General features: G+C 44.6%; 1 protein-coding gene across 3 annotated transcripts in view; it reads left to right on the top strand.

Moving 5' to 3' along the window:
• Positions 1-3,181: 3,181 nt before the first annotated feature.
• UBXN8 (UBX domain protein 8) overlaps positions 3,182-24,588 on the top strand; it is a 132,945-nt gene continuing 111,538 nt past the window's right edge. For 2 of the 3 annotated variants that reach the window (XM_030194491.1, XM_030194493.1), the window contains exons 1-3: positions 3,182-3,336; positions 13,081-13,212; positions 17,163-17,233. In XM_030194491.1, the coding sequence (XP_030050351.1) occupies positions 3,237-3,336; positions 13,081-13,212; positions 17,163-17,233 (303 nt within the window). In that variant the 5' untranslated portion in view covers positions 3,182-3,236. The remainder of the gene's footprint in view (positions 3,337-13,080; positions 13,213-17,162; positions 17,234-24,588) is intronic. The other variant, XM_030194492.1, reaches the window with a different exon arrangement.

Consider the following 24,588-nt stretch of genomic DNA (forward strand, 5'->3'; position numbering starts at 1 on the left):
TAATGGTGATGGGGCCGCTTCATAACAGTGATCATAGTATGATCAGATTTCATATTAGCTTTGGAGTAAATATAATCAGTAAATCCAATACGTTAGCGTTTAACTTTCAAAAAGGAGACTATGATAAAATGAGAAGAATGGTGAAAAGAAAACTTAGGGGAGCAGCTGCGAGGGTCAAAACTTTACATCAGGTGTGGATGCTGTTCAAAAATAACATCCAGGAAGCCCAGGCCAAATATATTCCGCATATTAAAAAAGGAAGAAGGAAGATCAAATGACAGCCAGCATGGTTAAAAAGTGAGGTGAAGGAAGTTATTAGAGCTAAAAGAAAATCCTTCAGAAAATGGAAGAAGGAACCGACTAAAAATAATAAGAAACAGCATAAGGAATGTCAAGTCAAATGCAAAGCTCTGATAAGGAAGGCAAAGAGGGTCTTTGAAAAAAAGATTGCATTAGAGGCAAAAACACATAGTAAAAACTTTTTTAGGTATATTAAAAGCAAGAAGCCGGCAAAACAATCAGTTGGCCTGCTAGATGACCGAGGGGTAAAAGGGGCAATCAGGGAGGACAAAGCCATAGCAGAGAGATTAAATGAATTCTTTGCTTCGGTCTTCACCGAGGAAGATTTGGGAGAGACACTGGTGCCAGAAATGGTATTCAAAGCCGACGAGTCGGAGAAACTGACTGAAATTTCTATAAACCTGGAGGATGTAATGGGGCAAGTCTCCTGGACCGGATGGTATTCATCCCAGAATACTGATAGAATTGAAAAATGAACTGGCGGAACTATTGTTAGTAATATGTAACGCCGATATTTTAAAAAGGTTCCAGAGGGAATCTGGGAAATTATAGACCAGTGAGCCTGACGTCAGTGCCAGGCAAAATGGTAGAGACTATCATAAAGAACAAAATTGCACAGCATATTAAAAAGCATGGATTTAGTGAAGGGAAATCTTGCCTCACCAATCTATTACATTTCTTTGAAGGGGTGAACAAACATACGGATAAGTGAACTGGTCGATATTGTGTATCTGGATTTTCAAAAGGCATTTGAGAAAGTACCTCATGAAAGACTCCAGAAGAAATTGGAGAGTCATGGGATAGGAGGTAGTGTCCTATTGTGGATTAAAAACTGGTTAAAGGATAGAAAACAGAGAGTAGGGTTAAATGGTCAGTATTCTCAATGGAGACGGGTAGATAGTGGGGTTCCTCAGAGGTCTGTGCTAGGACCGCTGCTTTTTACATATTTATAAATGATCTAGATATGGGCATAACTACTGAGGTAATTAAATTTGCTGATGACACAAAGTTATTCAAAGTTGTTAAATCGCGAGAGGATTGTGAAAAATTACAAGAGGACCTTAAGAGACTGGGTGTCTAAATGGCAGATGACGTTTAATGTGAGCAAGTGCAAAGTGATGCATGTGGGAAAGAGGAATCCGAACTATAGCTACATAATGCAAGGCTCCATGTTAGGAGTCACCAACCAAGAAAGGTATCTCGGCGTCGTTGTTGATGATACGTTGAAATCCTCTGCTCAGTGTGCTGCAGCGACTAACAAAGCAAATAGAATGTTAGGTATTATTAAGAAAGGAATAGAAAACAAAAGTGAGAACATTATAATGCCTTTGTATTGGTCCATGGTGCGACCGCACCTCGAATATTGTGTTCAATTCTGGTCACCGCATCGCAAAACAGATAAAGTGAAATTAGAAAAGGTACAGAGAAGGGCGACGAAAATGATAAAGGTGATGAGACGACTTCCCTATGAGGAAAGTATGAAGCGTCTAGGGCTCTTCAGCTTGAAGAGTCAGCTGAGGGGAGATACGATAGAGGTTTATAAAATAATGAGTGGAGTGGAACAGGTAGACGTGAATCGTTTGTTTATTCTTTCCAAAACTACTAGGACTAGGGGGCATGCAAAGCTGCAAAGTAGTAAATTCAATATGAATCGGAGAAAACATTTCTTCACTCAACCTGTAATTAAACTCTGGAATTCATTGCCAGAGAATGTGGTAAAGGTGGTTAGCTTATCAGGGTTTCAAAAGGGTCTAGATGGCTTCCTAAAGGAAAAGGCCATAGACCATTATTAAATTGGGGAAAATCCACTGCTTATTTCTGGGATATAACAAAATATTTAAATACACATGAATACAAGTGTATTGCTTCTTCAGCTTATTGAGAGTGGAGTAGTCTCATATATAACACACGATAAAGATTATTTGATTTTTCACCCAATGACTGGGTGTATTATCTGTGTGTATTGTCTAATCATTGACTTAACCTCCACCACCCTTTGCTAATCTTGTATATGAAAATATATTTCTGTTTATCAATATGCTATCATCTAATTTTATGCAGCACTTAGCTTGAACAAGTTGGTGCTCCAACTTGTTCAAGCTAAGTGCTGCATAAAATTAGATGATAGCATATTGATAAACAGAAATATATTTTCATATACAAGATTAGCAAAGGGTGGTGGAGGTTAAGTCAATGATTAGACAATACACACAGATAATACACCCAGTCATTGGGTGAAAAATCAAATAATCTTTATCGTGTGTTATATATGAGACTACTCCACTCTCAATAAGCTGAAGAAGCAATACACTTGTATTCATGTGTGTTTAAATATTTTGTTATATTTTGATGCTCGACAGAGCACAGGCACAATTGTTTATTTCTGGGATAAGCAGCATAAAATATATTTAGCTTTTTTGGGATCTTGCCAGGTATTTGTGACCTGGATTGGCCACTGTTGGAAACAGGATGCTGGGCTTGATGGACCTTTGGTCTGTCCCAGTGTGGCAATACAATATGAGAAAAATGCACGCACAAAGAAGGATCTTTTTTTTAAAAAAAGCATGCAATCAAAATACAAAGAACACCTAGCTAACATTCCAGAATGGTGGATCGAAAGAAAGGCATACAGAGTGTATTGTTGTAAAAGGAAAGAAAGAAAGAATACCTAGAAACAAGACCCACTAACAAAAAAAATCAACTAAACCGATCCCAAACAAAAATAAATAACTGAGCTACCGTACTACCCATGTATTCCTCTAGAGGGCGCTCGCCAACAAAATAAAGTTTAAAATGTGCGCTTTCTGCTAAGGTGGGAAAATTAAAACTACAACTCCCAGAAATCTCCAAAGCCTTTCCGCCTTAAAAAAAATATAACTAAGTGTGCAACTGTGAACCCCTCCTTGGGGAAGTGTTAGCACTAGCAGCAGTCGAAGATGAGGCGATGTGGAGGGGCAGTAATGCCGGCGTTGGCGGTCTGTGTCTCGGCGGCGGCTGTGTTGCTGCTGTGGCCTTGGGACAGCGGCTCGGCTTTAGGTAACCTGCGCGTTACAGCGGGGCGGGCGCTGGGAGCCTGCGGGCCCCGATTCTTTCAGTCACCATGGCCCTGGCAGCCAGCTGCAACCTCATCTGGTACATGATCTGGAATCTCGCTGCTCCACTGCACAGCACTACCATGATTGATCGTCCTACTAAACTGCTCAGGAAACGTGTGGATTTACTCAGCCTTCCTGCATAGATACAGACTATCAAAGTGTCTTGCAGGTCCCACGAGCACTGAATCAGAACCCAATAAACGTGATGCGCTCATCGGAGCCCAGAAAATGTACCATTACAGAGCTGCCAAGTTACCCATTCCAGGAGGGAGACTTTTTGGGCCGGTCCTGGTTTTAAACTTACACCTCAAAGCAATGTATTATTTGTAGTCCAGGATTCTAATCCATTGAAATCAGTGCTTCTGGTCCCATAGTACACCAGGATGAGGATGGCAGAAATCCAGGCCCTGCCAAAAAGTCTCCCTCCTGGAATGGGTAATTTGGCAACTCTTGGTGTAGCAGGCTGGAGAAACTTTCCGGACAGGTTTTACAGAGCAACGCTGTGGGGTCCTTTTAGCAAGCTGCAGTAAAAGGGGGCCTGCGCTACCTACCACAGTGATGAGTAAAAAGCTGGCTTTTTTTGCTGGAAAAGAAATGGCCATGTGGCCGTTTCTTGGGGGACAAGGGTGTAGCCACAGGGCCCCTGGTTTGGCTGGCAGGGGGTCCCCCAACCCCCGCTAGCCAAAGCCACCTTCAGCGCCATCTCCGGCACAGCCGTGTTCCTGCCCTGCTCTTGCTCCTCCTGTCCTGTGCACGCTGACGCTCCTTTACGTGAAACTGAGAAGGAGTGTCAGTGTGCACAGGACAGGAGGAGCAAGAAGAGCAGCGCAGGAACGTGGCTGCGCCGGAGACGGTGCTGAAGAAGGCTTCAACTGGTGGGAGTTGCGGACCCCCACCAGCAGAGGTATTTACGAGGCGAGGGGGGGTGCGAGAAGGCGCGAGGTGGTGGCTGGGGGAGGTGAGGGGAAACGAGGCGTGGCGGTGGCAGCGGGAAGGTGCGGGGGGGTGGCACTTAAAATGTGCCCCCCAACCTCAGGCTCTGGCCCCCTCCCACCATAAGGTCTGGCTACGTCCCTGGTAGGGGAGCACTTACTACCAGCTATTGAGGTGGCGGTAAGGGCTCCTGCGCAAACCCGGCGGTAACCCTGCCAGATTACTGCCATGTAAGCACTGGTGCTACAAAAATAGAAATATTTTTGTAGTGCTGGAAATGTCACACGCTGGGGGTGGAAGCTACCGCTGGGCTCTTGCTGTAGCGCAGTGAAAGGGCCCCTGTATGATAGAACATAAGAATAGCCATACTGGGTCAGACCAGTCGTCCATCTAACCCAGTATCCTGCTTCCAACAGTGGCCAATTCAGGTCACAAGTACCTGGCACAGAAACCCAAATAGTAGCAACATTACATGCTACCAATCCCAGGGCAAGCAGTGGCTTCCCTCATGTCTGTCTCAAGAATGCAATAAAGGATTACTTCAGTGCAATGATGTGGCGTTCTCAGTTCCCTTAGGTCCAGTAATTTCAAATTCTGGCTGTAGAATGGGATTACAGTGACAAGCTATTTGACTATGTAGGATAATCTGTTGGAAGTGATGGCTGGTGCCATAGTACCTGGGCTTCTAAGGTATTAATGTTGACTCCAAAGGATTATTTAGCCCATCCAGTCTGCTTAGGTTGCCCTAGCTGAAGATATCTTCCAGCTGTCATGTGTGTTATCCCTTTAACTGGAAACAGTAGTCCTGTCAGTTTGCTGCGGAACTTAGTTTCCATTATGGACTGATGACCATAATTGGTTTTGTATATAGTCCAATATCCATTCTGTTTTCTCTGCTGCATCTGAACTGTATTCTCACTACTGTCCTCTGTCTGAGGCATGTCAGGTTATGCCTTCCGATGGCAGGCTATTCTCTACATCTGCCATTCTCTTCACAAAGAAGGTAGGCCTCATAATTTCTTTAAGCCTCTCTTTCCCTTGAGTTTCTTACATGTAATGCAAGCTTTTAGTGAAGCTGACTACCTTTTTCAGTGATTCGATCATAGCCTTTCCCCCTCCCCTCTTCCTTCAGTAACTATATTTTGAGCTCCTTAAGCCTCTTTGTGTGAGGTTCATGTGTACATCCCTTATTCCACTTTGATAGTTGTATTCTGAACTGCTTCTGTCCTTTCAGTGCCCTATTAATGGCACATCTTTCAAACAACACCCAAGTTGCCAGCTGCCTAGTGCAGTGGTTCTCAAACTGTGGATGAGGGTCACAGAAACAGGGCTGCTACCCCTTCCTCTGGACCTCCAATGTGATCTATGCCCATTAGTGGCAGTCAACATGGGGTCTACCCCCTTCTCCTGTGTGGGCTCCCTGTTAGCCTGGCGATCCATGCAGAGTACTGGAGTCTGTGAATGCAAACGGACTGTTGCCGGCTTTGGATAAGTGGGAGGATAAGGAAGGGGAATGGCGATCTGCTGTTTTGTTTTTATCATTATTTGGGGTTACATAAACCTTTCTGTGTTAAAATGCATAACAAATGTGGGAGCGTTGTGCCAGTGATCTGTATATATTTTACCTTCTCATTAATGGCCGCTGCACAAAAGGCTTTCTGTACTGAGGTTTACTCCTGTGGTAGACATCAGTGCCCTCTTGTATTCTATGCTGTGATGTGTCTTTGGTGTGTTTATTTCCCCAAAATAAAATGGGATGGTTAAAAACTGAGGTGAAGGAAGCTATTAGCGCTAAAAATGGAAGACGGATCTGACTGAAAATAATAAGAACATAAGGAATGACAAGTCAAATGCAAAGTGCTGATAAGGAAGGCAAAAAGGGACTTTGAAAAAAGATTGCGTTAGAGGCAAAAACACATAATATATATTTTTTAAAGTATATTAAAAGCAAAAATCCGGCAAAAGAATCAGTTGGATCGCTAGATGACCGAGGGGTAAAAGGGGGACTCCGGGAAGACAAACCTATAGCAGAGAGATTAAATGAATTCTTTGCTAAGGTCTTCACTGAGGAAGATTTGGTAGAGATACCGATGCCAGAAATGGTAAACTGAATGAAATCTCTATAAACCTGGAGGATGTAATGGCACAATTTGACAAATTGAAGAGTAGCAAATCGCCTGGACCAGATGGTATTCATCACAGAGTACTGATATAATTGAAAAATGAACTTAACAGAACTATTGTTAGTAATATGTATTGCTGTACATTTAATGTGTTAATAAAGCGGTTAATGTGCTAAATGCTTATCTAGCGTTCAAAAGTTTAACGCACTTAACTCATTCCTCTCTCCCCGTCGCCCTGTCTTTCCTCATCCTCCATATCCTGAGTTGCCCTGTCTCTTTCCCTGTCTCTTTTCCCGTCTCCCGTATCCAGCTTTGTCCCATCTTGTCTCCCTGTCCTCTCCTCCTCCCACCGGCTTACTCATTTTAGATGGTCTGGAGGTTGTGCGCCAATCCCCTGCTTCTCTCTTCACCGTGGCTGTAGTGGCAACAAGCAAAAGACAGGAGCAAGGATGTTCCCCTCTGCTTGCTGCCGCTAGCTCTGCCGGACCCAGAAACAGGAAGTTAGTTATAGATGGTCTGGAGCTCGTGTGCCAATTCTCTGCTTCTCTGTTCATCGTTGCTGTAGCGGCAACAAGCAAAAGATAGGCGCAGGAACATTCCCCTCTGCATGCTGCTGCTGGCTCTGCTGGACCCAGAAACAAGAAGTATGTATCTTCCTGTTTCTGGGTCCAGCAGAGGGGAACGTCCCTGTGCCTGTCTTTTGCTTTGTCAGCATCAATTATATGTTCAGCTTATTATCGTTTTCAAAGATTGGTTAAAGATACTTTATTCAGAAAATTTGTTCTTATAGAATAATTTTGTTATATTTTAAATTTGATTGTAATATTATTTTATATTGTTATTCTCAGCTTATGTTTGCTGGTTAATTTGGCTGTGATCCGCTTCAAACTAATACTGGTGTGTGCGGAATATAAATTCCTGGTAATGTAGCACTGCGGAACAATCATGTAACAGAAATATGATGTGTCAGCAGAATACAAATGATATCGTAATAGGCAGCATGGAACAACATTCACAAAGCGTAGATATGATACGATATTAGCACAATACAAATGAAACACTTTAAGAAGCATGCATTAGAACACTCGAATAACATAAATATGATGCTGTTTGTACAATATAGTGATAGGTAGTTGAGGGGGCAAGCGCAGTTGATACTGAAATTCTGTTTAGTAAGGGGCACTGTACCTGCTCAGATTACAGAGGCGTAGCCAGACCTCAAATTTTGGGTGGGCCACTGGGCAAACTGGGTAGCCACACCAACTCAGAATATTAAATACCTGAGCTGGCGGGGATCCCCAAGCCTTGCCAGCTGAAAATTTCCTAGAATGCGACCAGGACTCTCTTCAACACAGCTTCGCAGTCGGCAGCTCTTCTTAAGCACATGGCACCCGGCACACGCTTGGTTTTTCTGCGCAGGTGAGGAGAGCTACCGCAAACTGTGAAGCTATGTTGAAGAGAATCTTGGTCATGTTCAAGGAGGTTTTCAGCTGGTGGGGCTTGGGGGATCCCTGCCATCTGCAGTAAGAGTGCACTGCCACTGGGTGGGCCTTTCCCACTGGCTCAGAAGCTTATTAAATGAAGACATGCATTTATGATGTTGTGCTTGCTTCTCTAGTAATTGGTAAAAAAGCTTTTTGCTTCAGCAGGGAAAAGCACTCTATTTTCACCTTCAAGGCTGTAAGAATCCTTCATAGAGAAGTATTAGAAGTCATCCCATATATCACTCAGGACTTTCAGATGGTGACAGCTTTATTGCAGAGTGTATATGTGCATTACAGCCAGCCCAGTCAGAGCAGTCAGCCTGAGTGCTCCCTAGTCAATCAGCAAACTTGACCCACAGAGTCATTGTTATATTGGGGAAAGGCTTCTGTATTGTTTGGAAATAGCATTTCAGAGCTGAGCCAAAGGTGCTGGTAATACTGACACAGAGAAGGTTTCTTATAAGAGCATACTCATGTGCCAGAATGGGCTAGTGAGATAAACAGGAAGGGTGGCTTTCTGTAATTGGAAAAATGAGGTAGTTCATCTCTTATCCTAGAGAAGTTGGATACAATAACATAGAATGACACTAACTTACTCCTGAGTCCTGCTGAAATCCTTTACATAGATATTGATTTTCAGGGTATATCTTTTGCTGTTCTTAGATTAAGGACTTTTGGGGTGGGGTACTGATGAGTGTATTATGGAGGTAATTCTGTAACTTGTCTCCTCAAATTAGTCACCACAGAGGGGCACAGTGAGTGCCAATTCTATAACAGCATTTAGGTGTGCCTAAGACGCGATAGAAAATCTAGCAGAAACCTGCTGCCATGCACTAAAAGTTAGGTGCAGTCACTTACACATGTCACTGGCTGGTGCAAAAGGGCATACCTAAAGTGTGCCATGCAACAGACAGTATTCGAGAAGTTACCCTGCTTATGTTATGTGTATACCAGACCTCAAAGTGGGAGGGGGCCAGAGCCCAAGCTGGGGGGCACATTTTGGTCGCCACCCCGCCTCCCCACCAACCCCTCTCTGCCACCCCTCCGCCGCTGTAACATCTTGGCTGGTGGGGGTCCCCGACCCCTGCCAGCTGAAGCACCGCTGCCGCAAATGCCTTGACTGGCGGGGGGAGGTCCCCAACCCCCACCAACTGACGACTTCATCCAGCGCTGCGGTCTGTGGTGCCACTGCATTGCCTGCCCTGCTCTCTCTTTTTATTTTTTTTTAATAGTTTGTTACATTTGTACCCCGCGCTCCCGCACTTTCCCACTCATGGCAGGCTCAGTGCGGCTTACATGGGGCAATGGAGGGTTAAGTGACTTGCTCAGAGTCACAAGGAGCTGCCTGTGCCTGAAGTGGGAATCAAACTCAGTTCCCCAGGACCAAAGTGCTCCACCCTAACCACTAGGCCACTCCTCCACACACTCAGTTTTAGTGAAACTGAGTGTGCTCGACATGAGGGGAGGAGAGAGCAGGGCAGGCAATGCAGCAGCGCCGCCGCAGACCAGTGTTGGATGAAGTCTTTAGCTGGCGGGGGTTGGTGACACCGGATGGAGAGATGCTAGGAGTCTTCAGCTAGTGGGGCTTGGGGAGCCCTGCCAGCCACATCAGAAAAGCATCACTGCTGGGTGGGCCTGGGGCCACATGTGGCTTCGCTACTACTGCTGCTGCTTAGAATTGTAACCCACCTTTAACTTGCGTAATGAGGCATATAATCGGGTGCTGGTAAATTAGGAACCCTTTTTACTAAAGGGTTGCTGCGCGGCAACCTGGAACTACTGCTGACCCTATGCGGCTGCCAGCAGTGGTTTCACCCCCAGCGTGCAGCACTTCCAATGCTGCCGGAATTTTTGAAAAATTAATACCGCCGTGACTTACCTGGCATTAATCGGCGCTGCCCTCAGTGGGTGGTGGTAAGTGCTCTCCTGAAATGGCTGCAAGGCAAATACGAACTTACTGCATGGTCATTTCTTTTTTGGGGCTTTTCACCCGCTGAGGTAAAAAGGGGCTCTGGGGCGCAGCAAAAATGACCCCCTTTACCACAGCTTAGTAACAGGTCCTCTAAATGTAAGAATTACAACCTTCTAAAGTATGCACAAGAAACAGTGTTCTGTTATCAGGTGACACCTAGATGTCACAGGCACAATGCCAAAGCAGCAACCCATTGGATACCTTGTAGGTGCTTATGCAACTCAGTTAAAGATTTTTAAAAAAATCTATATTGCCATTTGCTATTAGTCATTTGGTGTTAGTTTGCAGGAAAGTTTTGATCATCTTCATTGGTCTTTAGTGCAAACCAATGCATATGCAGAAGGTTTGGGTTTTACCAACAATTTGTTTTGCATAATCAACTCAGCCAACTGGAATAAAAATCTATTAACTTTTATTATAATACACTGTCAGCTGAAGGACAAGAAAGTATAATTGAAAATTTGCGTGCTAAGAAATATATGCATAATATTCAGAATGGATAGTGAAGCCGCTCACCATTTGGGAGCAGTGTGAAAAGAATCTAATGCTAAGTACAAACAGAATAAAGCAAGTATCTTTCCTCACTGTGTGCAGCAGTGTAGTGATATGAGGCTCACTGGAGAAACGTAACATATGGATCTTTTTCTTCAGAGAAGTAATGGTGGAAAAGTGGAACAGCCTATTAGTAGAGCTGATGAGAATCAAACCTGAAAACAGAGTTCATGAAAGCTTGATGTACATGCAGAGGATCTATAGTTGCTAGAAAGGGAAGATAACTCTTGTTGTCAAGTTTGTTGTACTAGCAGGCTCATTTTCGAAAGAGAAGGACATCCATCTTTCGACATAAAACGGAAGATGGGCGGCCTCACAGAGACGTCCAAATCGGTATAATCGAAACCCGATTTTGGACATCTCCAACTGCAGTCCGTCGCAAGGACGTCCAAATTGCAAGGAGGCATGTCGGAGGCGTAGCGAAGGCGGGACTTGGGCGTACCTAACACTTGGACGTCTTTGACCCATAATCGAAAAAAGCAAGGACGTCCCTGACGAACACTTGGATGTTTTCACCCGGATATGTTTTTTTTTTTACGAATAAGGCACAAAAAAGGTGCCTGAAATGACCAGATGACCACTGGAGGGAATCGGGGATGACCTCCCGTTACTCCCCCAGTGGTCACTAACCCCTTCCCACTGTCAAAAAACATCTTTAATAATATTTTGTGCTAGCCTCTATGCCAGCCTCAGATGTCATACTCAGGTCCATACAAACAAACAAAGTAAACACTGGGCCTTCAGGAATGAGAAAAATGCAGTCCTTTATTTATGATGAGACCTAGGGAAGGAAGAACTGAAGCCCCAGCATACACCTTTACTGAAGACGTCTAGCTGCTGTGACCTGGCTGAGATTATTCTCTGTCAGCTTGATGCTGAGATCTCCAAGTTCTCTTGGATACAGAGTGAGCTGCTAGAGAACAGACTCCTAGTTCTGCAAGACAGAGACTTTTGTCCATCACATCTAACTGGAATATAACCTGATTGTTTATCATCTTTATCAACTAGCTAATTAGCTGACCTAGAAGAGCTCTTTGACCCCTGATGCAGGCATTTGTACGCCGAAACACGGCCCGTGTCGGGTTTTCATCATAAATAAAGGGCTGCATTTTTCTCATTCCTGAAGGCCCAGTGTTTACTTTGTTTGGTTGCTTTTTATGCTGTTTTCCCTCTTTTTTGTGACTGTATACTCAGGTCCATGACAGCGCATGCAGGTCCCTGGAGCAGTTTTAGTGGGTACTGTAGTGCACTTCAGACAGTCAGACCCAGGCCCATACCCCCCCCCCCACCTGTTACATTTGTAGAGGAAACAGCGAGCTCTCCAAAACCCTCCACAAACCCACTGTACCCATATATAGGTGCCCCCTTCACCTGTAAGGGCTATGGTAGTGGTGTACAGTTGTGGGTAGTGGGTTTTGGGGGGGCTCAGCGCCGAAGGTAAGGGAGCTATGTTCCTGGGAGCAATTTATGAAGTCCACTGCAGTGCCCCCTAGGGTGCCCGGTTGGTGTCCTGGCATGTCAGGGGGACTAGTGCACTACAAATGCTGGCTTGCATTTGGACGTTTTTGACATGGACGTCTTTGGTTTCGAAAATCGCCGAAAGTCAGAAACGTCCAGATCCAAGGACGTCCAAATCTAAGGATTTGGACGTCTCTCATGGTATTTTCGAAATGATGGGTTTCCCCACCTCTGGATTTCGACATTTTCCAAAGATGTCCAAATCTTGGACATTGGTTTCTCACATTCTCTTCAATATGATCGGAGCGACACAGTGCAGTACTTGAGAGGTAATCCTTCTGCATAGACAGCAGATGATAAGCATATAACTATTCTCCAAAAATGTTCCTCTCTCTTTTGTCATCACATACAAAAAAAACCTTGTTTGAATGGTGTTAAACTTCATATCATATCACTTTCACTATGACCCAACACGGTCCTTGTTCCGCTCTCCCGAGCGTCATCGGGGGTCAGAATATCGGCTACTATGAGCCATCGAGACCTCGATCATGGTGCGATACCGCAAAACAGACACCCTCTCAAGAGCTGCACTATGTGGCTCTGATTGTGTTGGAATGAAGAGAATGTGAGAAACCAAAGTCTCTCTTTTGAGGCCCCTTATGAGGGATGAGGGAATCAGAAAGCGCAGTGTTAATAAAGTTGCATGAGACATTTTGAATATATACTCGGCAGTGGTGCTGATGTTTGAACTATTCTCAAAAGAAATGTAGAGATGAATACTCCATTTTGTGGTCCCATATTTACAATGGACTGATTTGAGGGGGGTTTAAATGAGGGTGTTCATGTGAGTTTGTATTATATTTATTAGCACAGCAAAGTGTTAAGATTTCAAGATTGCAATATTTTTATTAATGGATGGTTTTGATGTAATAAAGATTGATATTTTGAAATAGTTGTTATTATAACTGTGGTGGATACAAGCAGTACGACTATTGTTTAACATTTTACCCTAATATTTGTATTGTATATTACTTTATATTTAAAGAGAGCTTTTCCATTTGATTGTGTCGTTCCTGTTTATTATGCCTGTTCAGCTGGAATGTGGGATAGCACTTGGCCCTTATCCGATCTGTGACTGAAATGGGAAAATATTCTCGTTCCAGGTCTGAGAAGTTTTATTCTGTTGGCCGGGAGGCTTCTTCTGGTGCTTGCCCTGCTTACTTTAATCATCTCTGTGGTGATTCCTTGGTTTCAGTCCTATTCTTTGACCCAGGCCAGAAGCTCTCTTGTGGCAGGTAAGTAGATTATTCAGTGTGAGTTGAAATGCTTATTAAGATCTTACTGGTACAAGAATGAGTAAACTTACAACCTGCCAGTCATATATATCTCATGGCAGATTTCCATTCATCATCTGGCAGTAAGATAAGCTCTGGTCTCTGGCAGAACTTGTCTCTTCTGGAAAGAAGTGACATTGGTGGGCTAGAATTGACCTTGCCATCTGGTCTCTATAGACACTGCTCCCTCCTGAAGGAGTACCACTCTCCCTTCACACCCCAGACTCTCACAGCCCCCCCCCTCCCAAGCCAAGCCCTTAATGTAGTCTTCAGGCCTAAACGTTTGGCTACTCCTGTACTAATATAGCATAAATTGGAGGATTACCCTCCCCACCCCCCCCCCCACACCCTCCAATTAAGATTTTCCAGGTACTTCCTAGACTGGGCACTGTCTGAGACAAGATGCTGAGCTCAACAGACCATTAGATCTTGAGATTCAGCATGGCATTCTTAATCTTATTTTTTTATATTTAAAGATTATAATAACACAATATCCAAGATACTTTCTTATAATGTAAATAAGACGAGTACACAAGGCAAAGGAAATCAAACTAAAGCAAAAACTGAAACCACTCTTCTGCTATATCTAGCCCACAAGTATAGGGAAGCAAAGGACAAATTTCAGGAAACAAGGCTGCTGACATTGCTAACATCCCTATACAGTAGATGTAGTTGCTAGTCTTAAAGCTGCAGTTGAATTTTCCCCTTTCTTAAAATCCAAAAAAAGCGGCCAGATGCTGTGGTTCATAAAACAATAACTGAGTGGTATTTAACTACACATTTACAACCACCTAAATGTACAACACAAGATCTCAAAAATAAAAAATTGCTGATGCCTTTTTTTGTGTAGGCCATGAGACATCAGGGGGGACCCGAATATTACAGTTCAAAAAAGTTGCATCTTGGTAACAAAAATAACTTTAGAACTCAGTTCCTCTCTGGCTCTAAAACAAAATTAATAATCAATGTAGGAAAGTAAGAGAGAGCAGACCTGGTGATACAGACCGTGCCAAGACCTGGTGTGACATTACAGTGTTTTTGTCTGGTATTTTGAGGTATTCCCTATTGTTCATGGCAGGAAACAACGCCTTGAGTTTTGTACAATTAGGGCATCTGATTACCCTGATTCAAGAAAATTAAATAGATATTTATTGGATAAACATTGTAAAAACACCACTTCCCCTACTACTCTCGCCCCTCTCTTGGCTTGTGCTTTTTTTTTCTGAGCTGTTGACTCTTAAATGACACAATCATGCGTATTTGATTCTACCGGAAAAGGTAACAACACACACCATTTTTTTTTCTTTGTAGCTTCAAAGAATTCCTAACTAACTGGAAAATGGACACAAATAAATTCCCTGTATATAATCAATATTAGTTTGCAAAACCACTTGTATTTCTGATGGAAAAAGCACCTGTGGGTACTTTTTTGGAGACAACAATTAAAGCAAAACTTTCCATCTAGTTTTAGCTGGACAGAGGAGCCAAGCTGTTTTACCTGGGCAAATGACTCTGAAAGTTCTTCATGTATCCAGTATGGGTGTATAGAGCATGCGTTGTTGGCTTAAGTGAGGGATCATTGAGAGTACTTGTACACATTCCATATGGTCCTGCACTGGGACTTCTGATTTCTGGGCTAGAGTGGTCAAGGCTTTAAGCAAAATGGCAGGAAGTTATGCTATGCAAATGTAACAAGTTGTGTATACTCAGTTATAATGGGAATATCCACGATGAGAAGTACCTGAAATTTTTAAGTAAACTTAATTGCCTGGAAATGTATAATGTTAAATTGGTTGAAAAATTCTCTGGATCTAATTCTTTAGAAGGTACCTTTCCTAAAGAAAAAGGCAACATCCTACTCACCCCAATACCAAAAGACACCATGAAAAAAACAAATGACATTACCAACTATCGTCCAGTAGCATCTATCCCACTGGTAGTCAAACTAATGGAAGGCCTGGTAACGAAACAACTTAATGATTACATAGACAAATTCACTATATTACATGAATCACAATCAGGATTCTGCCCCCTACACGGCACCGAAACAGTACTACTTACTCTCTTAACTAAATTCAAGCAGGAAATGGCAATAGGTAAAAGTATACTTCTCCTACAATTTGACATGCCCAGTGCTTTCGGCATGGTCAATCATAATATATTATTAAGACTCCTAGATTATTTTGGTATCAACGGAAATACACTCAGATGGATCAAGGGTTTCCTAACCACAAGAACATATCAAGTGAAAGCTAGCACAAACATTTCATTAACTTGGAAACCAGACTGCGGAGTACCAATCTTCTTCAACTTCATGATGACCCCACTAGCCAAGTCCCTATCCACTCAAGGCCTTAACCCATTCATATATGCTAATGATGTCACAATATATATCCCCTACAAACATGATCTGACAGAAATCACCAATGAAATCAAGCTCAGTTTGAACATCATGGACTCATGGACAAATGTATTCCAATTAAAGCTCAACACAGAAAAAACACACAGTCTCATCATCTGATCCCAATACAACACATAGAAATCCACAAACATAAACACCCCAGGTTCTACCCTTCCTATCGCAGACAGCCTAAAAATTCTTGGAGTAACAATCGTCCGGAACTTTTCACTAGAGAACCAAGCGAAATCTACCATAAAGAAAATGTTCCACTCAATGTGGAAACTTAAACGCGTGAAACCGTTCTTCCCGAGGCAAATATTCCGGAACTTAATACAATCAATGGTACTGAGCCATGTAGACTACTGCAACGGTATCTATGCGGGTTGCAAAGAACAAATTATAAAGAAACTTCAGACCGCTCAAAACGCAGCAGCCAGGCTTATATCTGGAAAAACACGTTTTGAAAGCGCCAAACCTCTCCGAGAAAAACTGCACTGGCTCCCAATCAAAGAATGTGCTGCTTTTAAAATCTGCACCCTGGTTCATAAAATTATCTACAGCAAAGCCCCGGGATACATGACAGACCTCATAGACCTGTCAACCAGAAACACAACAAGATCAGCACGAACATACCTAAATCTTCATTACCCAAGCAACAGAGGACTCAAATACAAATCAACGTATGCATCCAGCTTTTCCTATTTAAGCACACAACTATGGAACGCACTCCCAAAAATAGTAAAAACAACTTACGACCACCTAAATTTCCGGAAAGAACTAAAAACACACCTGTTCAGAAAGGCATATCCCACCGACCCAACATAAAAGCCTGAGTACCTGCAACACAACAAAACCAAAGGTCGGAATGGACACACCCCAACTTCCCTCTTCCTCCCTAAATTCCCAATTATACCTATCTTACATGAACCTTATTCTACCACAATAACACCTTGTATTTGTTCATGCCGGAACTGGCGAACGCCACTACGGTACTATGTAAGCCACATTGAGCCTGCAAATAGGTGGGAAAATGTGGGATACAAATGTAACAAATAAATAAAATAAATATATCATACAACATAGGTAGAACAATTATCAGCTAAATTAAAAGATGAAAAAGCAATTAACATTTTCTTAAGGTTTGAAATCTGTACATCAATTTACCACCAACAAAACTGAGGGCACAAGTGATCAAAGATTGAACCCTAGGTGTTAGTAGAACAGCAGAGTTTTAAATATATATATATATATATATATATATATATATATATATATATATATATATATATATATATATATATATATACTCTTCTTCTGTGTGTGTGTGTGTGTGTATATATATATATATATATACACACATACATGACAACAGATATATATTGCTGGTGGAATGAATCTCAAATTGTATCATTTATGTTACTGGATAGCCATGAAGTCAGTGGGGTCAGTATTAAAAAGCTCTTACATGGAAAGTGCAAGTGAGTCTTATTTCATATTGTTTTGATTTAAGTGCCTGAAGATGAGCAAGAACGAAGGCAAAGGCTTGCAAGAAAGGAGCAACAGGAGAGACTCAGTGAAAAGGTAAAAATACCAGTGCGCACACATCTAAAACGTTCCTCTGACTTGTCCAGCATTATAGTGACATCTCTTCCTGCCAGTCAAGGCTGCAGTGTTTACTTCTGCTAGGTTTTAAACCATTTTTCTAAGTGCAAAGTATGGATTTGTTCTGCACTAAGCTGTTGTTTCTGGTGTATCTTCCTCTGCTACATCATTTACTAGTGTCTCATCAGACATTCCCTTGCTTTGGGGTCTGTTCTCTTTTTCTGTTAACTAAGTGAATACAGTAGTGCAGCTTTTGAATAGTAAAGCTCATAAACTTCACTCACTGTTCAACAGCTACTCTGAAGCCCTATCAGGGAAGCTACAATAGGAGATAATGATCCAAAAGTGAATGCAGCTTTTTCTCAAGGTACATTTGATCCTTCCATTTTGGCTTAGACAATTTTGCATTGCAACTGTAGTTTTGCAGTGGTTTTGTTCTTAACTTGATGGTCATACTCAACAGGTCACAGAAGGTGATCAGACCTCTAAAGTAATGCTGATGTTCTCAGGAGGTATGTAAGGATCTACCTTGTTGGCTGTGCTTTTTAACCTTAATTTGACCTTTATGTGATGTGTTATGATTGATTAATGTGTCCTGTAGCATATACATAGATGTCATGACTTTATTTCCTTTGGATAAAACACAAGGCCTTGATTCTCCATTAATGATAATGTGTATCTTGTGGTTGCCTGTTGGGAAACTGAATTTATCAAAAACCGAGGCTTTAATAGTCAAAGCAACTACAAGAGAGATGACTATAGCTTCTTTGAATTTGGGCACAGTCAGTATTCCAATCTGTAGTGATATTCATTACCTGGGTGTAATCCTAAATGTGATGCTTGTCTTTGAGATGTCGAGTAAGGAGTGTTATTAATCAGCATTTTATAGGCTACTAGTAAAAAAGGCCCGTTTCTGACACAAATGAAACGGGCGCTAGCAAGGTTTTCCTCGGAGTGTGTATGTTTGGGAGAGTGTATGTGAGAGTGACTGTTTGAGAGTCGGAGTGAAAGTGTGATTGTGTGAGAGAGAGCGTGAGTCTGGGTGTGAGTGTGTTTGTGAGAGAGTGTGTGTGTGAGAATGAGAGTGTGTGCAAGTGTGTATGTGAGACACAGTGTGAGTGAGAGTGTGTGTGTGTGGGAGAGAGAGAGAGTGTGTGTGAGACACAGATTCTCTGTTTGAGTGAGTGTATGAGACCAAGCGAGTGTGTGAGTGACTGTGTGGCACATAGAGAGTGAATGTGATTCAGTGTGAGACAGAGTGTGTGAGAGTGAGAAAGACATTGTATATGAGAGAGAGAGTGTGAGCCGTGCCCTCCCAATCCATGGCCATCTGTCCCCTGCCCCCTCCATTCATCCTTTTCCAGCAATTCCCCTCTGTCCGTGAGCCCTGCTCTCCCAATCCATGGCCATCCATGTTTGTCTGTCACCTGCCCCCTCCATTCATCCCTATCCAGCATTTCCCCTCTCTGCTTGAGGCCTGCCCTGCAATCCATATCCATCCATGCCCATCTGTCCCCTCCATTCATCCCTATGCAGCAATTCCCCTCTCCCTGAGTCCTGCCCTTCCAATCCATGCCCATCCATGCTCCTCTGTCACCTGGCCCCTCCATTTTTCCCTATCCAGCATTTCCCCTCTCTGCCTGAGGCCTGCCCTGCAATCCATATCCATCCATGCCCATCTGTCCCCTCCATTCATCCCTATCCAGCAATTCCCCTCTCCCTGAGTCCTGCCCTTCCAATCCATGCCCATCCATGCTCCTCTGTCACCTGGCCCCTCCATTTTTCCCTATCCAGCATTTCCCCTCTCTGCCTGAGGCCTGCTCTGTAATCCATATCCATCCATGCCCATCTGTCCCCTCCATTCATCCCTATCCAGCAATTCCCCTCTCCCTGAGTCCTGCCCTTCCAATCCATGCCCATCCATGCTCATCTGTCACCTGGCCCCTCCATTTTTCCCTATCCAGCATTTCCCCTCTCTGCCTGAGGCCTGCCCTGCAATCCATATCCATCCATGCCCATCTGTCCCCTCCATTCATCCCTATCCAGCAATTCCCCTCTCCCTGAGTCCTGCCCTTCCAATCCATGCCCATCCATGCTCCTCTGTCACCTGGCCCCTCCATTTTTCCCTATCCAGCATTTCCCCTCTCTGCCTGAGGCCTGCTCTGTAATCCATATCCATCCATGCCCATCTGTCCCCTCCATTCATCCCTATCCAGCAATTCCCCTCTCCCTGAGTCCTGCCCTTCCAATCCATGCCCATCCATGCTCATCTGTCACCTGGCCCCTCCATTTTTCCCTATCCAGCATTTCCCCTCTCTGCCTGAGGCCTGCTCTGTAATCCATGCTCCTCTGTCCCCTGCCGCCTCCATTCATCCTTTTCCAGCAAGTCCCCTCTCGCCCTTCCATGACCCCCCCCCCCCTCGCATCCATGCTATGCTCTCTCCCATGTCCCAGCCTGGCCCGCCCTCTTCTTTCCCCCCCCCCTTCGCATCCATGGCTGCCTCGCATCCATGCCCCCCCCTCGCATCCATGCCCCCCCACCCCTTCGCATCCATGCCTCGCATCCATGCCCCCCCCCTCGCATCCATGCCCCCCCACCCCTTCGCATCCATGCCCCCTCCTTCGCATCCATGCCTCGCATCCATGCATCCCTTTTTTTTTTTTTAATTCTTTTTAACTTTACCTCCGTGGCGGTTCGTGCAGCGAAGCGTCAGGGAAGGAGGCGGCGCTCCCGACGTCTAGCTTTCCCTTCGCTGTGTTCCGCCTTGTTTTGAAGGCGGAACACAGCGAAGGGAAGGCTAGACGTCGGGAGCGCCGCCTCCTTCCCTGACGTTTCGCTTCCGGATTTGTTTGTTTTGTCGCGAGGGCGGGGCAGAGACGGCTGGCTGGCTTGAAGGCTTCACACCACGAATCCCCGAACCCTTCAGCCTCAGCCTGGGAGTGACGTCAGATGGCTTCAAGGCTTCAGGCTTCAGGCTTCAAGGCTTCAGACTTCCGGCTTCAAGCTTCCGGCTTCACAGAACGTTGTCTTCAGAACGTTCACGGTGCGTTTTATTATATTAGATATTTCCTTCAGTGCCTGAAAAATTTATTTATCTGATTTTTACTCTGTATTCTCATCTTAATTTTTCCAGTGATAAATTGGTTTACCAAAGCATTGCAGAGGATTTAAAATGCAATGGTGCAATTTATTGGGGGTGCGAGGTTAGATCACATTCTTCTATTGCCTGCATTAGATTGGCTCCCTGTTGCTACTTCTCTGCACATATTCAACAGACTGCTAAAACCTGTCATTTCTTTCTCTATAATATCAGCAAAATTCGCCCTTTCCTTTCTGAGCACACTACCAGAACCCTCATCCACGCTCTTATCACCTCTCGCTTAGACTATTGCAACTTGCTTCTCGCAGGTCTCCCACTTAGCCATCTCTCTCCTCTTCAATCTGTTCAAAATTCTGCTGCACGACTAATATTCCGCCAGGGTCGTTATGCTCATATTAGCCCTCTCCTCAAGTCACTTCACTGGCTTCCTATCCATTTCTGCATACAGTTCAAACTCCTCTTATTGACCTATAAGTGCATTCACTCTGCAGCTCCTCAGTACCTCTCCACTCTCATCTCTCCCTACATTCCTCCCCGGGAACTCCGTTCACTGGGTAAATCTCTCTTATCTGCACCCTTCTCCTCCACCGCTAACTCCAGACTCTGTTCCTTTTATCTTGCTGCACCATATGCCTGGAATGGACTTCCTGAGCCGGTACGTCAAGCTCCATCTCTGTCCGTCTTCAAATCTAAGCTGAAAGCCCACCTTTCTGATGCTGCTTTTAACTCCTAACCCTTATTCACTTGTTCAGAACCCTTATTTTATCATCCTCACCTTAATATTCCCTTATCTCTTGTTTGTCCTGTTTGCTGGTCTAATTAGATTGTAAGCTCTGTCGAGCAGGGACTGTCTCTTTATGTTCAAGTGTACAGCGCTGTGTACGTCTAGTAGCGCTATAGAAATAATAAGTAGTAGTAGTAGTAGTAGAGTTTAATTGGTCATCTGTCATTCCTAAGGCCTTGAATGGGGTAGGTGGCTTAGGCCAGCTTTCAGGTAATGTGTAGCATATCATGATTAAGCAAACCCTGTGAAACAGAATGTAAACAAATTTTCTTTTAAACCAGGCCTTGAGAAATCCCAGATGCCAGATCACCATGGCAATTAAAATTTTCTCTCTGTCACATGAGATGATCTTGCCTGTCTTGTCTTTGGTCAACTGCTAGCATGGGAACAGGAACTTGTGCTGTTTTGCACCGTGTGGTGCAAGAACAAAAGGCTTGCGAGACCAGTGTGAGAGTTCCTGCACTGCATGGCTCAGAGTTACATAGAGCCACACGGTGCAGAAAAAAACTCTTAACGCTTATGGTGGCTCCAGATAGCAAGACAAAAATCAGTGGCTCTGAGGAGTCACTGAGAGGGAGGCAGATTAACTAACGGGGAGTGGGGCTAGGGGCTGATTGGCTTCCTGGTTGGTGAAGGGAGGCTAGACTAGTAGCTGACTGGCTTGCTGGGGTGGGGGAAGTAGGGGACTGTAGGTTTGACTGCCTGTCTAGGGGGTTAGGTGCTGGGGGTGGCTGGCCTGATTTGTTGGACTGTGGGCTGACTGGCTTACTGGGTGTTAAAGGCTAGCTGGGGCAAGGGCAGGGGTTAGGGGAGCTGACTGCTTGCTTGCTTTGTTTTGAGTGAACAGGGATGATGACTGTACTGGGTAGGGGAAACTTAGAATGTCCTAATTGGCTTCCTTCCTTACAGTGGACTAGATAGGCTCACTTCCACTCTTGTTTATTAAACTTCCTTGCCTGCAGCTGCCATCGATTTACAGTCAGAGGCTGTCTCTGTGGGCTTCCTTCTGCCTCGTCCCGCCCTCTCTACTGCAACTTCCTGTTTTGACACTAAACAGGAAGTTGCAGCAGAAGGAAGGCCATGGAGACTGCCGCTGACTGAATTTCTGCTGGTAGTAGGATCCTGTAGATGAAACCTGCTGGGAGGAAGAGATTTATTTTACTGCGGAAACAAAACTTTTTACCGTTCCTGTGGGGGAGGTAAAAGGTTTTGTTCCTGTATCTGTGGTGATGGCGTTGGACCTGGGGAATTTTGTCCCCCACCCCCACCCCCCACCCGGCAGCCCTGGTGGAGAAAGCACTCATGCAGTAAGGGGGTAGTATGTCATGAGCTGGAACAGCATCTCAGGAGTTGGCCAGTGACGGTAAAGTTTCCAGTCCCCCTCCTTTGCTTTTTTTTTTTTTTTTATATTTGGCTGGCACTGGTTTGCCAGAAGAGATCTTCTGTTATAAGAAATCCCAAAGTTCCTGTGTGGGTTCCAGGAGTTTCTATGCTAATTGATTCTGTTTACTAATGGTTAGTGTCACGTCTGTGGCTGTGACCACCCTCAGACTTACCTCATTTCTGGGGGCAGGCGGCTGTGCTGGCTTCTCTTTGTGTTTGTGTTAGTCCTGTCTCTGTCCTGGTGTGCTGGCTGCTTCCAGCATGAACCTGATTGCTTCACTAGACCTCACCTGTGCGGGCTTTGCCTCTCTAAGGAGCCAGAATCTAAGATGGCTGCCACCGGCTCTATGCCAGCTTACAAGATGGCTCCTGCTTGTCTTTCCTGTAGGCTCACTTCCTATGTGTGTCAAGCCTCTCTTTGGGGTCAAGGTACTTCCTGCTTCTGTCCTGCTGCTGGTGACCTCATCAGTGAGAGCCTTCATAAGGAAATGCTGTGCTGGCATTCGGGGCCTTTGCATAGGTGTTATGCTCTTAGGCCAGGTCAGGTTAATAAGTGTCTGCTGCACTACTACTTAGCCTTTCTCAGGGTTCCAGCCCAGCTTTGCTCTGTGTCTGTCTTCCTGTGGGGGGTTGTTCCCTGCCTTTGCGTGTCTGTGGACTGTGGGTCCTTCCTGGCTTACTCTGTGTTTGGGGTGAAGGCTCTGTTCCTGGCTACTCTGTGTTTGGGGTGAAGCTTCTGTTCCTGGCTTACTCTGTGTTTGGGGTGAAGCCTCTGTTCCTGGCTTACTCTGTGTTTGGGGTGAAGCCTCTGTCTGTGTTTGTTCTCTGTCTGTATGTGAAGCCTCAGCCTTTGTGGGTTCCCACTAGGTGTGTGGAGCGGCTGTGGCTTCAGACCCTTGGCTTGATATTCCTGGTTTACTCTGTTCGCTCTGCTGCCGGCCCAAGACCCCTTGGCCTGTTCTTCCTGGTTTACTCTGTTCACTCTGTTGCATATCCTGAACCCTGCTTGTACATTTATTTATTTATTTGTTTGTTTGTTTGTTACTTATATCCCACATTTTCCCACTCATGCAGGCGCAATGTGGCTTACAGAGAATTAAATAAGAGTACAAACTTAAAAGATTGTGATTTACAGTTGATGTTGGATTTTATTTGCTGGACATGTCAGAGCAGTCGGTTGGCTGGTCTGGCAAACAGTGTATTTTTTCCATTATGTTGTGTTCAATAAACAATTTCAAATTTAAAAAAAAAAAAAAAAAAAAAAGCTTAGGCAAGCATAAAAGAAGCAAGTAGGAAGGGAGAAACTAACAGCGTGAACTAGGCAGGGTAAGGGACAAGGGATGCATCAATCAACATGGTAAGTTGAGGGGTAAGTCTTAGCAAAGAGGAATGTCCTGAGTGTATATCCTGAACCCTGCTTGTACATCCTGAGTGTATATCCTGAACCCTGGTTCTGGCTAGCTAGTGTATCCGGTGTTCCGCTCTGCCTAGCTAACATATTTCCTGAGTGCCTATCCTGAACCCTGTTTGTATTTCCTGTGTGCATATCCTGAACCCTGCTTGTATATCCTGAGTGTATATCCTGAATCTTGTATCTGTCTAGCTAGTGTGTATTTCCTGGGTGGTTATTCCTGTATCCTGTCTCCACCTAGCTAGAGGGTTTACCCTGTGGGTATTCCCGGATCCCCGTTCTGCCTAGTGTGTATGCTGCCCTAGTCCTTGCTCCTGCTAAGCTTCTGTACGCCTTGTGTCCCTTGGTCTGTCTTCTGGGTCTTGCTAGTGGCTGTGCAGCAGCACACTGTCTGAGTTTAGTTCCTAGTCTAGTCTCCCTCGTGTTTCCTAGACCCAGGGTGGGTCCTCTGGTTCTCCAGTCCCGGCCCTGTCCTACAAGTCCTGCCGGCCACCTGCACGCTAGAGCTCAACTCTAGCGGAACGGTGGCCAAGCGCAGGTGAAACGGATCCTGTCCTGCCGGTTCCAGTTGCCTACTTCCGATCCCAAGTTCCAGTCTGGTCCTTCCGTATGCCCAGCTCCAGGGTGGTCTTGCCTGCCGCTGCCGCTCCTCGGC

Source organism: Microcaecilia unicolor, chromosome 2, assembly GCF_901765095.1.
Source record: "Microcaecilia unicolor chromosome 2, aMicUni1.1, whole genome shotgun sequence".
NCBI classification, from domain to species: Eukaryota; Metazoa; Chordata; class Amphibia; order Gymnophiona; family Siphonopidae; genus Microcaecilia; species Microcaecilia unicolor.